The 16,039-nt window shown below is 42.2% G+C and overlaps 1 protein-coding gene across 2 annotated transcripts in view; it reads left to right on the forward strand.

Moving 5' to 3' along the window:
• Positions 1 to 16,039, forward strand: part of myrf (myelin regulatory factor) — a 92,272-nt gene that overhangs the window by 70,534 nt on the left and 5,699 nt on the right. For both annotated transcript variants that reach the window (XM_036961463.2, XM_090217463.1), the window contains exon 21: positions 41 to 103. In XM_036961463.2, the coding sequence (XP_036817358.2) occupies positions 41 to 103 (63 nt within the window). The remainder of the gene's footprint in view (positions 1 to 40; positions 104 to 16,039) is intronic.

The raw sequence follows: 16,039 nt of genomic DNA on the forward strand, positions 1-16,039 counted from the left end.
TGTGACTGCATTGTATAATGATTTTCGGTTTTGTCAACAGCTATTCAGTATCACTCCAAGTAACCAGGAACTCCTCCATGTCACAAATCACTCTACACATGAGGTGAGTACAGACGGCCTGCTCCACACATTAACCTGAACCAACACGGCCTGCTCCACACATTCACCTGAACCAACACGGCCTGCTCCACACATTAACCTGGACCAACACGGCCTGCTCCACACATTCACCTGAACCAACACGGCCTGCTCCACACATTCACCTGAACCAACACGGCCTGCTCCACACATTCACCTGAACCAACACGGCCTGCTTCACACATTCACCTGGACCAACACGGCCTGCTCCACACATTAACCTGGACCAACACGGCCTGCTCCACACATTAACCTGAACCAACACGGCCTGCTCCACACATTAACCTGGACCAACACGGCCTGCTCCACACATTAACCTGAACCAACACGGCCTGCTCCACACATTAACCTGGACCAACACGGCCTGCTCCACACATTAACCTGAACCAACACGGCCTGCTCCACACATTAACCTGGACCAACACGGCCTGCTCCACACATTCACCTGAACCAACACGGCCTGCTCCACACATTAACCTGGACCAACACGGCCTGCTCCACACATTCACCTGAACCAACACGGCCTGCTTCACACATTCACCTGAACCAACACGGCCTGCTCCACACATTAACCTGAACCAACACGGCCTGCTCCACACATTAACCTGAACCAACACGGCCTGCTCCACACATTAACCTGGACCAACACCGTTCACCTGACAGCTACAGTATATCTACCGTTCTGACAGCTACAGTATATCTACTGTTCACCTGACAGCTACAGTATATCTACCATTCACCTGACAGCTACAGTATATCTACCATTCACCTGACAGCTACAGTATATCTACCGTTCTGACAGCTACAGTATATCTACCATTCTGACAGCTACAGTATATCTACCGTTCTGACAGCTACAGTATATCTACCATTCACCTGACAGATACAGTATATCTACCGTTCTGACAGTTACAGTATATCTACCGTTCTGACAGCTACAGTATATCTACCGTTCTGACAGCTACAGTATATCTACCATTCACCTGACAGCTACAGTATATCTACTGTTCACCTGACAGCTACAGTATATCTACCATTCACCTGACAGCTACAGTATATCTACCATTCACCTGACAGCTACAGTATATCTACCGTTCTGACAGCTACAGTATATCTACCGTTCTGACAGCTACAGTATATCTACCGTTCTGACAGCTACAGTATATCTACCATTCACCTGACAGCTACAGTATATCTACTGTTCACCTGACAGCTACAGTATATCTACCATTCACCTGACAGCTACAGTATATCTACCATTCACCTGACAGCTACAGTATATCTACCGTTCTGACAGCTACAGTATATCTACCGTTCTGACAGCTACAGTATATCTACCGTTCTGACAGCTACAGTATATCTACCATTCACCTGACAGCTACAGTATATCTACTGTTCACCTGACAGCTACAGTATATCTACCGTTCTGACAGCTACAGTATATCTACTGTTCACCTGACAGCTACAGTATATCTACCGTTCTGACAGCTACAGTATATCTACCGTTCTGACAGCTACAGTATATCTACTGTTCTGACAGCTACAGTATATCTACTGTTCACCTGACAGCTACAGTATATCTACCGTTCTGACAGCTACAGTATATCTACTGTTCACCTGACAGCTACAGTATATCTATCATTCTGACAGCTACAGTATATCTACTGTTCACCTGACAGCTACAGTATATCTACCATTCTGACAGCTACAGTATATCTACCATTCACCTGACAGCTACAGTATATCTACCATTCACCTGACAGCTACAGTATATCTACCATTCTGACAGCTACAGTATATCTACCATTCACCTGACAGCTACAGTATATCTACCATTCTGACAGCTACAGTATATCTACTGTTCACCTGACAGCTACAGTATATCTACCATTCACCTGACAGCTACAGTATATCTACTGTTCACCTGACAGCTACAGTATATCTACCATTCTGACAGCTACAGTATATCTACTGTTCACCTGACAGCTACAGTATATCTACCGTTCACCTGACAGCTACAGTATATCTACCGTTCTGACAGCTACAGTATATCTACCATTCACCTGACAGCTACAGTATATCTACCATTCACCTGACAGCTACAGTATATCTACCGTTCTGACAGCTACAGTATATCTACCATTCACCTGACAGCTACAGTATATCTACCGTTCTGACAGCTACAGTATATCTACCATTCACCTGACAGCTACAGTATATCTACTGTTCACCTGACAGCTACAGTATATCTACCGTTCACCTGACAGCTACAGTATATCTACCGTTCTGACAGCTACAGTATATCTACTGTTCACCTGACAGCTACAGTATATCTACCATTCACCTGACAGCTACAGTATATCTACCATTCTGACAGCTACAGTATATCTACCGTTCACCTGACAGCTACAGTATATCTACCATTCACCTGACAGCTACAGTATATCTACTGTTCACCTGACAGCTACAGTATATCTACCATTCACCTGACAGCTACAGTATATCTACCATTCTGACAGCTACAGTATATCTACCGTTCACCTGACAGCTACAGTATATCTACCATTCACCTGACAGCTACAGTATATCTACTGTTCACCTGACAGCTACAGTATATCTACCATTCACCTGACAGCTACAGTATATCTACCATTCACCTGACAGCTACAGTATATCTACTGTTCTGACAGCTACAGTATATCTACCATTCACCTGACAGCTACAGTATATCTACCGTTCACCTGACAGCTACAGTATATCTACCGTTCACCTGACAGCTACAGTATATCTACCGTTCACCTGACAGCTACAGTATATCTACCATTCACCTGACAGCTACAGTATATCTACCGTTCACCTGACAGCTACAGTATATCTACCGTTCTGACAGCTACAGTATATCTACCATTCTGACAGCTACAGTATATCTACCATTCACCTGACAGCTACAGTATATCTACCGTTCTGACAGCTACAGTATATCTACCATTCACCTGACAGCTACAGTATATCTACTGTTCACCTGACAGCTACAGTATATCTACTGTTCACCTGACAGCTACAGTATATCTACCGTTCTGACAGCTATAGTATATCTACCGTTCTGACAGCTACAGTATATCTACCATTCACCTGACAGCTACAGTATATCTACCGTTCATCTGACAGCTACAGTATATCTACCATTCACCTGACAGATACAGTATATCTACCGTTCTGACAGTTACAGTATATCTACCATTCACCTGACAGCTACAGTATATCTACCGTTCTGACAGCTACAGTATATCTACCATTCACCTGACAGATACAGTATATCTACCATTCACCTGACAGCTACGGTATATCTACTGTTCACCTGACAGCTACAGTATATCTACCATTCACCTGACAGCTACAATATATCTACCGTTCTGACAGCTACAGTATATCTACCATTCACCTGACAGCTACAGTATATCTACTGTTCACCTGACAGCTACAGTATATCTACTGTTCACCTGACAGCTACAGTATATCTACCGTTCTGACAGCTACAGTATATCTACCGTTCATCTGACAGCTACAGTATATCTACCATTCACCTGACAGCTACAGTATATCTACTGTTCACCTGACAGCTACAGTATATCTACCGTTCTGACAGTTACAGTATATCTACCATTCACCTGACAGCTACAGTATATCTACCGTTCTGACAGCTACAGTATATCTACCATTCACCTGACAGCTACAGTATATCTACCGTTCTGACAGCTACAGTATATCTACTGTTCACCTGACAGCTACAGTATATCTACTGTTCACCTGACAGCTACAGTATATCTACCATTCACCTGACAGCTACAGTATATCTACCATTCACCTGACAGCTACAGTATATCTACTGTTCACCTGACAGCTACAGTATATATACCATTCACCTGACAGCTACAGTATATCTACCATTCACCTGACAGCTACAGTATATCTACCATTCACCTGACAGCTACAGTATATCTACCATTCTGACAGCTACAGTATATCTACCGTTCTGACAGCTACAGTATATCTACTGTTCACCTGACAGCTACAGTATATCTACTGTTCACCTGACAGCTACAGTATATCTACCATTCACCTGACAGCTACAGTATATCTACCGTTCTGACAGCTACAGTATATCTACTGTTCACCTGACAGCTACAGTATATCTACCATTCACCTGACAGCTACAGTATATCTACCGTTCACCTGACAGCTACAGTATATCTACCGTTCTGACAGCTACAGTATATCTACTGTTCACCTGACAGCTACAGTATATCTACCATTCACCTGACAGCTACAGTATATCTACCGTTCTGACAGCTACAGTATATCTACCATTCACCTGACAGCTACAGTATATCTACTGTTCACCTGACAGCTACAGTATATCTACCGTTCTGACAGCTATAGTATATCTACCGTTCTGACAGCTACAGTATATCTACCATTCACCTGACAGCTACAGTATATCTACCGTTCTGACAGCTACAGTATATCTACCATTCTGACAGCTACAGTATATCTACCATTCACCTGACAGCTACAGTATATCTACCGTTCTGACAGCTACAGTATATCTACCATTCACCTGACAGCTACAGTATATCTACCATTCACCTGACAGCTACAGTATATCTACCGTTCTGACAGCTACAGTGTATCTACCGTTCACCTGACAGCTACAGTATATCTACCATTCACCTGACAGCTACAGTATATCTACCATTCACCTGACAGCTACAGTATATCTACCGTTCTGACAGCTACAGTACATCTACCATTCACCTGACAGCTACAGTATATCTACCGTTCTGACAGTTACAGTATATCTACCGTTGACCTGACAGCTACAGTATGTATATCTACCGTTCTGACAGTTACAGTATATCTACCATTCACCTGACAGCTACAGTATATCTACCGTTCTGACAGCTACAGTATATCTACCGCTCTGACAGCTACAGGATATCTACCGTTCTGACAGCTACAGTATATCTACCGTTCTGACAGCTATAGTATATCTACCGTTCTGACAGCTACAGTATATCTACCGTTCACCTGACAGCTACAGTATATCTACCGTTCTGACAGCTACAGTATATCTACCGTTCTGACAGCTACAGTATATCTACCGTTCTGACAGCTACAGTATATCTACCGTTCTGACAGCTACAGTATATCTACCGTTCTGACAGCTACAGTATATCTACCGTTCTGACAGCTACAGTATATCTACCATTCACCTGACAGCTACAGTATATCTACCATTCACCTGACAGCTACAGTATATCTACCGTTCTGACAGCTACAGTATATCTACCGTTCTGACAGCAACAGTATATCTACCATTCTGACAGCTACAGTATATCTACCATTCACCTGACAGCTACAGTATATCTACCATTCACCTGACAGCTACAGTATATCTACCGTTCTGACAGCTACAGTATATCTACCGTTCTGACAGCTACAGTATATCTACCATTCACCTGACAGCTACAGTATATCTACCGTTCTGACAGCTACAGTATATCTACCATTCACCTGACAGCTACAGTATATCTACCGTTCTGACAGCTACAGTATATCTACCATTCACCTGACAGCTACAGTATATCTACCGTTCTGACAGCTACAGTATATCTACCGTTCTGACAGCTACAGTATATCTACCATTCTGACAGCTACAGTATATCTACCGTTCTGACAGCTACAGTATATCTACCGTTCTGACAGCTACAGTATATCTACCATTCACCTGACAGCTACAGTATATCTACCGTTCTGACAGCTACAGTATATCTACCATTCACCTGACAGCTACAGTATATCTACCGTTCTGACAGCTACAGTATATCTACCGTTCTGACAGCTACAGTATATCTACCATTCTGACAGCTACAGTATATCTACCGTTCTGACAGCTACAGTATATCTACCGTTCTGACAGCTACAGTATATCTACTGTTCACCTGACAGCTACAGTATATCTACCGTTCTGACAGCTACAGTATATCTACCGTTCTGACAGCTACAGTATATCTACCGTTCTGACAGCTACAGTATATCTACCATTCACCTGACAGCTACAGTATATCTACCATTCACCTGACAGCTACAGTATATCTACCGTTCTGACAGCTACAGTATATCTACCATTCACCTGACAGCTACAGTATATCTACCATTCACCTGACAGCTACAGTATATCTACCATTCACCTGACAGCTACAGTATATCTACCGTTCTGACAGCTACAGTATATCTACCGTTCTGACAGCTACAGTATATCTACCATTCTGACAGCTACAGTATATCTACCATTCACCTGACAGCTACATTATATCTACCATTCACCTGACAGCTACAGTATATCTACCGTTCACCTGACAGCTACAGTATATCTACCATTCACCTGACAGCTACAGTATATCTACCATTCACCTGACAGCTACAGTATATCTACCATTCACCTGACAGCTACAGTATATCTACCGTTCTGACAGCTACAGTATATCTACCGTTCTGACAGCTACAGTATATCTACCATTCACCTGACAGCTACAGTATATCTACCATTCACCTGACAGCTACAGTATATCTACCGTTCTGACAGCTACAGTATATCTACCGTTCTGACAGCTACAGTATATCTACCATTCACCTGACAGCTACATTATATCTACCATTCACCTGACAGCTACAGTATATCTACTGTTCACCTGACAGCTACAGTATATCTACCATTCACCTGACAGCTACAGTATATCTACCATTCACCTGACAGCTACAGTATATCTACCATTCACCTGACAGCTACAGTATATCTACCGTTCTGACAGCTACAGTATATCTACCGTTCTGACAGCTACAGTATATCTACCGTTCACCTGACAGCTACAGTATATCTACCGTTCACCTGACAGCTACAGTATATCTACTGTTCACCTGACAGCTACAGTATATCTACCGTTCTGACAGCTACAGTATATCTACCGTTCTGACAGCTACAGTATATCTACCGTTCTGACAGCTACAGTATATCTACCGTTCTGACAGCTACAGTATATCTACCGTTCTGACAGCTACAGTATATCTACCATTCACCTGACAGCTACAGTATATCTACTGTTCACCTGACAGCTACAGTATATCTACCATTCACCTGACAGCTACAGTATATCTACCATTCACCTGACAGCTACAGTATATCTACCGTTCTGACAGCTACAGTATATCTACCGTTCTGACAGCTACAGTATATCTACTGTTCACCTGACAGCTACAGTATATCTACTGTTCTGACAGCTACAGTATATCTACCGTTCTGACAGCTACAGTATATCTACCGTTCACCTGACAGCTACAGTATATCTACCGTTCTGACAGCTACAGTATATCTACTGTTCACCTGACAGCTACAGTATATCTACCATTCACCTGACAGCTACAGTATATCTACCATTCACCTGACAGCTACAGTATATCTACTGTTCACCTGACAGCTACAGTATATCTACCATTCACCTGACAGCTACAGTATATCTACTGTTCACCTGACAGCTACAGTATATCTACCATTCACCTGACAGCTACAGTATATCTACCGTTCTGACAGCTACAGTATATCTACCATTCACCTGACAGCTACAGTATATCTACTGTTCACCTGACAGCTACAGTATATCTACTGTTCACCTGACAGCTACAGTATATCTACCGTTCACCTGACAGCTACAGTATATCTACTGTTCACCTGACAGCTACAGTATATCTACCGTTCACCTGACAGCTACAGTATATCTACCGTTCACCTGACAGCTACAGTATATCTACCGTTCACCTGACAGCTACAGTATATCTACCGTTCTGACAGCTACAGTATATCTACCGTTCACCTGACAGCTACAGTATATCTACCGTTCACCTGACAGCTACAGTATATCTACTGTTCACCTGACAGCTACAGTATATCTACCATTCACCTGACAGCTACAGTATATCTACCATTCACCTGACAGCTACAGTATATCTACCGTTCACCTGACAGCTACAGTATATCTACCATTCTGACAGCTACAGTATATCTACCGTTCTGACAGCTACAGTATATCTACCGTTCACCTGACAGCTACAGTATATCTACTGTTCACCTGACAGCTACAGTATATCTACCATTCACCTGACAGCTACAGTATATCTACCATTCACCTGACAGCTACAGTATATCTACCATTCACCTGACAGCTACAGTATATCTACCATTCACCTGACAGCTACAGTATATCTACCGTTCTGACAGCTACAGTATATCTACCATTCTGACAGCTACAGAATGTATATCTACCGTTCTGACAGCTACAGTATATCTACCGTTCTGACAGCTACAGTATATCTACCATTCTGACAGCTACAGAATGTATATCTACCGTTCTGACAGCTACAGTATATCTACCATTCACCTGACAGCTACAGTATATCTACCGTTCTGACAGCTATAGTATATCTACCGTTCTGACAGCTACAGTATATCTACCGTTCTGACAGCTACAGTATATCTACCATTCTGACAGCTACAGTATATCTACCGTTCACCTGACAGCTACAGTATATCTACCGTTCTGACAGCTACAGTATATCTACCATTCACCTGACAGCTACAGTATATCTACCGTTCTGACAGCTACAGTATATCTACCGTTCTGACAGCTACAGTATATCTACCGTTCTGACAGCTACAGTATATCTACCGTTCTGACAGCTACAGTATATCTACCGTTCTGACAGCTACAGTATATCTACCGTTCTGACAGCTACAGTATATCTACCGTTCTGACAGCTACAGTATATCTACCATTCTGACAGCTACAGTATATCTACCATTCACCTGACAGCTACAGTATATCTACCGTTCTGACAGCTACAGTATATCTACCGTTCTGACAGCTACAGTATATCTACCGTTCTGACAGCTACAGTATATCTACCGTTCTGACAGCTACAGTATATCTACCGTTCTGACAGCTACAGTATATCTACCATTCACCTGACAGCTACAGTATATCTACTGTTCACCTGACAGCTACAGTATATCTACCGTTCTGACAGCTACAGTATATCTACTGTTCACCTGACAGCTACAGTATATCTACCGTTCTGACAGCTACAGTATATCTACCGTTCTGACAGCTACAGTATATCTACCGTTCACCTGACAGCTACAGTATATCTACCGTTCTGACAGCTACAGTATATCTACTGTTCACCTGACAGCTACAGTATATCTACCGTTCTGACAGCTACAGTATATCTACCGTTCACCTGACAGCTACAGTATATCTATCGTTCTGACAGCTACAGTATATCTACCGTTCTGACAGCTACAGTATATCTACCGTTCTGACAGCTACAGTATATCTACCGTTCTGACAGCTACAGTATATCTACCATTCTGACAGCTACAGTATATCTACCGTTCTTACAGCTACAGTATATCTACCATTCACCTGACAGCTACAGTATATCTACCGTTCTGACAGCTACAGTATATCTACCGTTCTGACAGTTACAGTATATCTACCATTCACCTGACAGCTACAGTATATCTACCATTCACCTGACAGCTACAGTATATCTACCATTCACCTGACAGTTACAGTATATCTACCATTCACCTGACAGCTACAGTATATCTACCATTCACCTGACAGATACAGTATATCTACCGTTTACCTGACAGCTACAGTATATCTACCGTTTACCTGACAGCTACAGTATATCTACCGTTTACCTGACAGCTACAGTGTATCTACCATTCTGACAGCTACAGTACATCTACCATTCACCTGACAGCTACAGTATATCTACCATTCTGACAGCTACAGTATATCTACCATTCACCTGACAGCTACAGTATATCTACCATTCTGACAGCTACAGTATATCTACCATTCACCTGACAGCTACAGTATATCTACCATTCTGACAGCTACAATACATCTACCATTCACCTGACAGCTACAGTATATCTACCATTCTGACAGCTACAGTATATCTACCATTCATCTGACAGCTACAGTATATCTACCATTCTGACAGCTACAGTATATCTACCATTCACCTGACAGCTACAGTATATCTACCATTCTGACAGCTACAGTATATCTACCATTCACCTGACAGATACAGTATATCTACCGTTCTGACAGCTACAGTATATCTACCATTCTGACAGCTACAGTATATCTACCGTTCTGACAGCTACAGTATATCTACCATTCACCTGACAGCTACAGTATATCTACCGTTCACCTGAAAGCTACAGTATATCTACCGTTCTGACAGCTACAGTATATCTACCATTCACCTGACAGCTACAGTATATCTACCATTCACCTGACAGCTACAGTATATCTACCGTTCTGACAGCTACAGTATATATACCATTCACCTGACAGCTACAGTATATCTACCATTCCCCTGACAGCTACAGTATATCTACCATTCACCTGACAGTTACAGTATATCTACCATTCTGACAGCTACAGTACATCTACCGTTCTGACAGCTACAGTATATCTACCGTTCTGACAGCTACAGTATATCTACCGTTCACCTGACAGCTACAGTATATCTACCATTCACCTGACAGCTACAGTATATCTACCATTCACCTGACAGCTACAGTATATCTACCATTCACCTGACAGCTACAGTATATCTACCGTTCTGACAGCTACAGTATATCTACCATTCACCTGACAGCTACAGTATATCTACCATTCACCTGACAGCTACAGTATATCTACCGTTCACCTGACAGCTACAGTATATCTACTGTTCACCTGACAGCTACAGTATATCTACCATTCACCTGACAGCTACAGTATATCTACTGTTCACCTGACAGCTACAGTATATCTACCGTTCACCTGACAGCTACAGTATATCTACCATTCACCTGACAGCTACAGTATATCTACTGTTCACCTGACAGCTACAGTATATCTACCATTCACCTGACAGCTACAGTATATCTACCATTCACCTGACAGCTACAGTATATCTACCGTTCTGACAGCTACAGTATATCTACTGTTCACTTGACAGCTACAGTATATCTACCGTTCTGACAGCTACAGTATATCTACTGTTCACCTGACAGCTACAGTATATCTACCGTTCTGACAGCTACAGTATATCTACTGTTCACCTGACAGCTACAGTATATCTACCGTTCTGACAGCTACAGTATATCTACCATTCTGACAGCTACAGTATATCTACTGTTCACCTGACAGCTACAGTATATCTACCGTTCTGACAGCTACAGTATATCTACCGTTCTGACAGCTACAGTATATCTATCGTTCTGACAGCTACAGTATATCTACTGTTCACCTGACAGCTACAGTATATCTACTGTTCACCTGACAGCTACAGTATATCTACCGTTGACCTGACAGCTACAGTATATCTACCGTTCTGACAGCTACAGTATATCTACCGTTCTGACAGCTACAGTATATCTACTGTTCACCTGACAGCTACAGTATATCTACCGTTCTGACAGCTACAGTATATCTACCATTCACCTGACAGCTACAGTATATCTACCATTCACCTGACAGCTACAGTATATCTACCGTTCTGACAGCTACAGTATATCTACTGTTCACCTGACAGCTACAGTATATCTACCGTTCACCTGACAGCTACAGTATATCTACCGTTCTGACAGCTACAGTATATCTACCGTTCTGACAGCTACAGTATATCTACTGTTCACCTGACAGCTACAGTATATCTACCATTCACCTGACAGCTACAGTATATCTACCGTTCTGACAGCTACAGTATATCTACCGTTCTGACAGCTACAGTATATCTACCGTTCACCTGACAGCTACAGTATATCTACTGTTCACCTGACAGCTACAGTATATCTACCGTTCACCTGACAGCTACAGTATATCTACCGTTCACCTGACAGCTACAGTATATCTACCGTTCTGACAGCTACAGTATATCTACCATTCACCTGACAGCTACAGTATATCTACCGTTCACCTGACAGCTACAGTATATCTACTGTTCACCTGACAGCTACAGTATATCTACCGTTCTGACAGCTACAGTATATCTACTGTTCACCTGACAGCTACAGTATATCTACCGTTCTGACAGCTACAGTATATCTACCATTCACCTGACAGCTACAGTATATCTACCGTTCACCTGACAGCTACAGTATATCTACCGTTCACCTGACAGCTACAGTATATCTACCGTTCACCTGACAGCTACAGTATATCTACCGTTCTGACAGCTACAGTATATCTACCATTCACCTGACAGCTACAGTATATCTACCGTTCACCTGACAGCTACAGTATATCTACCGTTCACCTGACAGCTACAGTATATCTACCGTTCACCTGACAGCTACAGTATATCTACCATTCACCTGACAGATACAGTATATCTACCATTCACCTGACAGCTACAGTATATCTACCGTTCACCTGACAGCTACAGTATATCTACCATTCTGACAGCTACAGTATATCTACCGTTCACCTGACAGCTACAGTATATCTACCGTTCTGACAGCTACAGTATATCTACCGTTCACCTGACAGCTACAGTATATCTACCGTTCTGACAGCTACAGTATATCTACCGTTCTGACAGCTACAGTATATCTACCGTTCACCTGACAGCTACAGTATATCTACCGTTCTGACAGCTACAGTATATCTACCGTTCTGACAGCTACAGTATATCTACCGTTCACCTGACAGCTACAGTATATCTACCATTCTGACAGCTACAGTATATCTACCATTCACCTGACAGCTACAGTATATCTACCATTCTGACAGCTACAGTATATCTACTGTTCTGACAGCTACAGTATATCTACCGTTCACCTGACAGCTACAGTATATCTACCATTCTGACAGCTACAGTATATCTACCATTCACCTGACAGCTACAGTATATCTACCGTTCTGACAGCTACAGTATATCTACTGTTCTGACAGCTACAGTATATCTACCGTTCACCTGACAGCTACAGTATATCTACCATTCTGACAGCTACAGTATATCTACCATTCACCTGACAGCTACAGTATATCTACCGTTCTGACAGCTACAGTATATCTACCGTTCTGACAGCTACAGTATATCTACCGTTCTGACAGCTACAGTATATCTACTGTTCACCTGACAGCTACAGTATATCTACCGTTCTGACAGCTACAGTATATCTACCATTCACCTGACAGCTACAGTATATCTACCGTTCTGACAGCTATAGTATATCTACCGTTCACCTGACAGCTACAGTATATCTACCATTCTGACAGCTACAGTATATCTACCATTCACCTGACAGCTACAGTATATCTACCATTCTGACAGCTACAGTATATCTACTGTTCTGACAGCTACAGTATATCTACCGTTCACCTGACAGCTACAGTATATCTACCATTCTGACAGCTACAGTATATCTACCATTCACCTGACAGCTACAGTATATCTACCGTTCTGACAGCTACAGTATATCTACTGTTCTGACAGCTACAGTATATCTACCGTTCACCTGACAGCTACAGTATATCTACCATTCTGACAGCTACAGTATATTTACCATTCACCTGACAGCTACAGTATATCTACCGTTCTGACAGCTACAGTATATCTACCGTTCTGACAGCTACAGTATATCTACCGTTCTGACAGCTACAGTATATCTACTGTTCACCTGACAGCTACAGTATATCTACCGTTCACCTGACAGCTACAGTATATCTACCATTCTGACAGCTACAGTATATCTACCGTTCTGACAGCTACAGTATATCTACCGTTCTGACAGCTACAGTATATCTACCGTTCTGACAGCTATAGTATATCTACCGTTCTGACAGCTACAGTATATCTACCATTCTGACAGCTACAGTATATCTACCGTTCACCTGACAGCTACAGTATATCTACCGTTCTGACAGCTATAGTATATCTACCGTTCTGACAGCTACAGTATATCTACCGTTCTGACAGCTATAGTATATCTACCGTTCTGACAGCTACAGTATATCTACCGTTCTGACAGCTACAGTATATCTACTGTTCACCTGACAGCTACAGTATATCTACCGTTCTGACAGCTATAGTATATCTACCATTCACCTGACAGCTACAGTATATCTACCGTTCACCTGACAGCTACAGTATATCTACCGTTCACCTGACAGCTACAGTATATCTACCGTTCACCTGACAGCTATAGTATATCTACCGTTCCCCTGACAGCTACAGTATATCTACCATTCACCTGACAGCTACAGTATATCTACCGTTCTGACAGCTACAGTATATCTACCGTTCTGACAGCTATAGTATATCTACCGTTCTGACAGCTATAGTATATCTACTGTTCACCTGACAGCTACAGTATATCTACCGTTCTGACAGCTACAGTATATCTACCGTTCACCTGACAGCTACAGTATATCTACCGTTCTGACAGCTACAGTATATCTACCTTTCTGACAGCTATAGTATATCTACCGTTCTGACAGCTACAGTATATCTACCATTCTGACAGCTACAATATATCTACTGTTCACCTGACAGCTACAGTATATCTACCATTCACCTGACAGCTACAGTATATCTACCATTCACCTGACAGCTACAGTATATCTACCATTCACCTGACAGCTACAGTATATCTACCGTTCACCTGACAGCTACAGTATATCTACCATTCTGACAGCTACAGTATATCTACCATTCACCTGACAGCTACAGTATATCTACCATTCACCTGACAGCTACAGTATATCTACCATTCACCTGACAGCTACAGTATATCTACCATTCACCTGACAGCTACAGTATATCTACCGTTCACCTGACAGCTACAGTATATCTACCATTCTGACAGCTACAGTATATCTACCATTCACCTGACAGCTACAGTATATCTACCGTTCACCTGACAGCTACAGTATATCTACCGTTCTGACAGCTACAGTATATCTACCGTTCTGACAGCTACAGTATATCTACCATTCTGACAGCTACAGTATATCTACTGTTCACCTGACAGCTACAGTATATCTACCGTTCACCTGACAGCTACAGTATATCTACCATTCACCTGACAGCTACAGTATATCTACCATTCACCTGACAGCTACAGTATATCTACTGTTCACCTGACAGCTACAGTATATCTACCGTTCACCTGACAGCTACAGTATATCTACCGTTCTGACAGCTACAGTATATCTACCGTTCACCTGACAGCTACAGTATATCTACCGTTCTGACAGCTACAGTATATCTACCGTTCACCTGACAGCTACAGTATATCTACCATTCTGACAGCTACAGTATATCTACCATTCACCTGACAGCTACAGTATATCTACCGTTCTGACAGTTACAGTATATCTACCGTTCACCTGACAGCTACAGTATATCTACCATTCTGACAGCTACAGTATATCTACCATTCACCTGACAGCTACAGTATATCTACTGTTCACCTGACAGCTACAGTATATCTACCATTCTGACAGCTACAGTATATCTACTGTTCACCTGACAGCTACAGTATATCTACTGTTCACCTGACAGCTACAGTATATCTACCGTTCTGACAGCTACAGTATATCTACCATTCTGACAGCTACAGTATATCTACTGTTCACCTGACAGCTACAGTATATCTACTGTTCACCTGACAGCTACAGTATATCTACTGTTCAACTGACAGCTACAGTATATCTACCGTTCACCTGACAGCTACAGTATATCTACCGTTCTGACAGCTACAGTATATCTACCG

Source organism: Oncorhynchus mykiss, chromosome 2, assembly GCF_057628025.1.
Source record: "Oncorhynchus mykiss isolate SJ-2025 chromosome 2, ASM5762802v1, whole genome shotgun sequence".
Classification (NCBI taxonomy): Eukaryota; Metazoa; Chordata; class Actinopteri; order Salmoniformes; family Salmonidae; genus Oncorhynchus; species Oncorhynchus mykiss.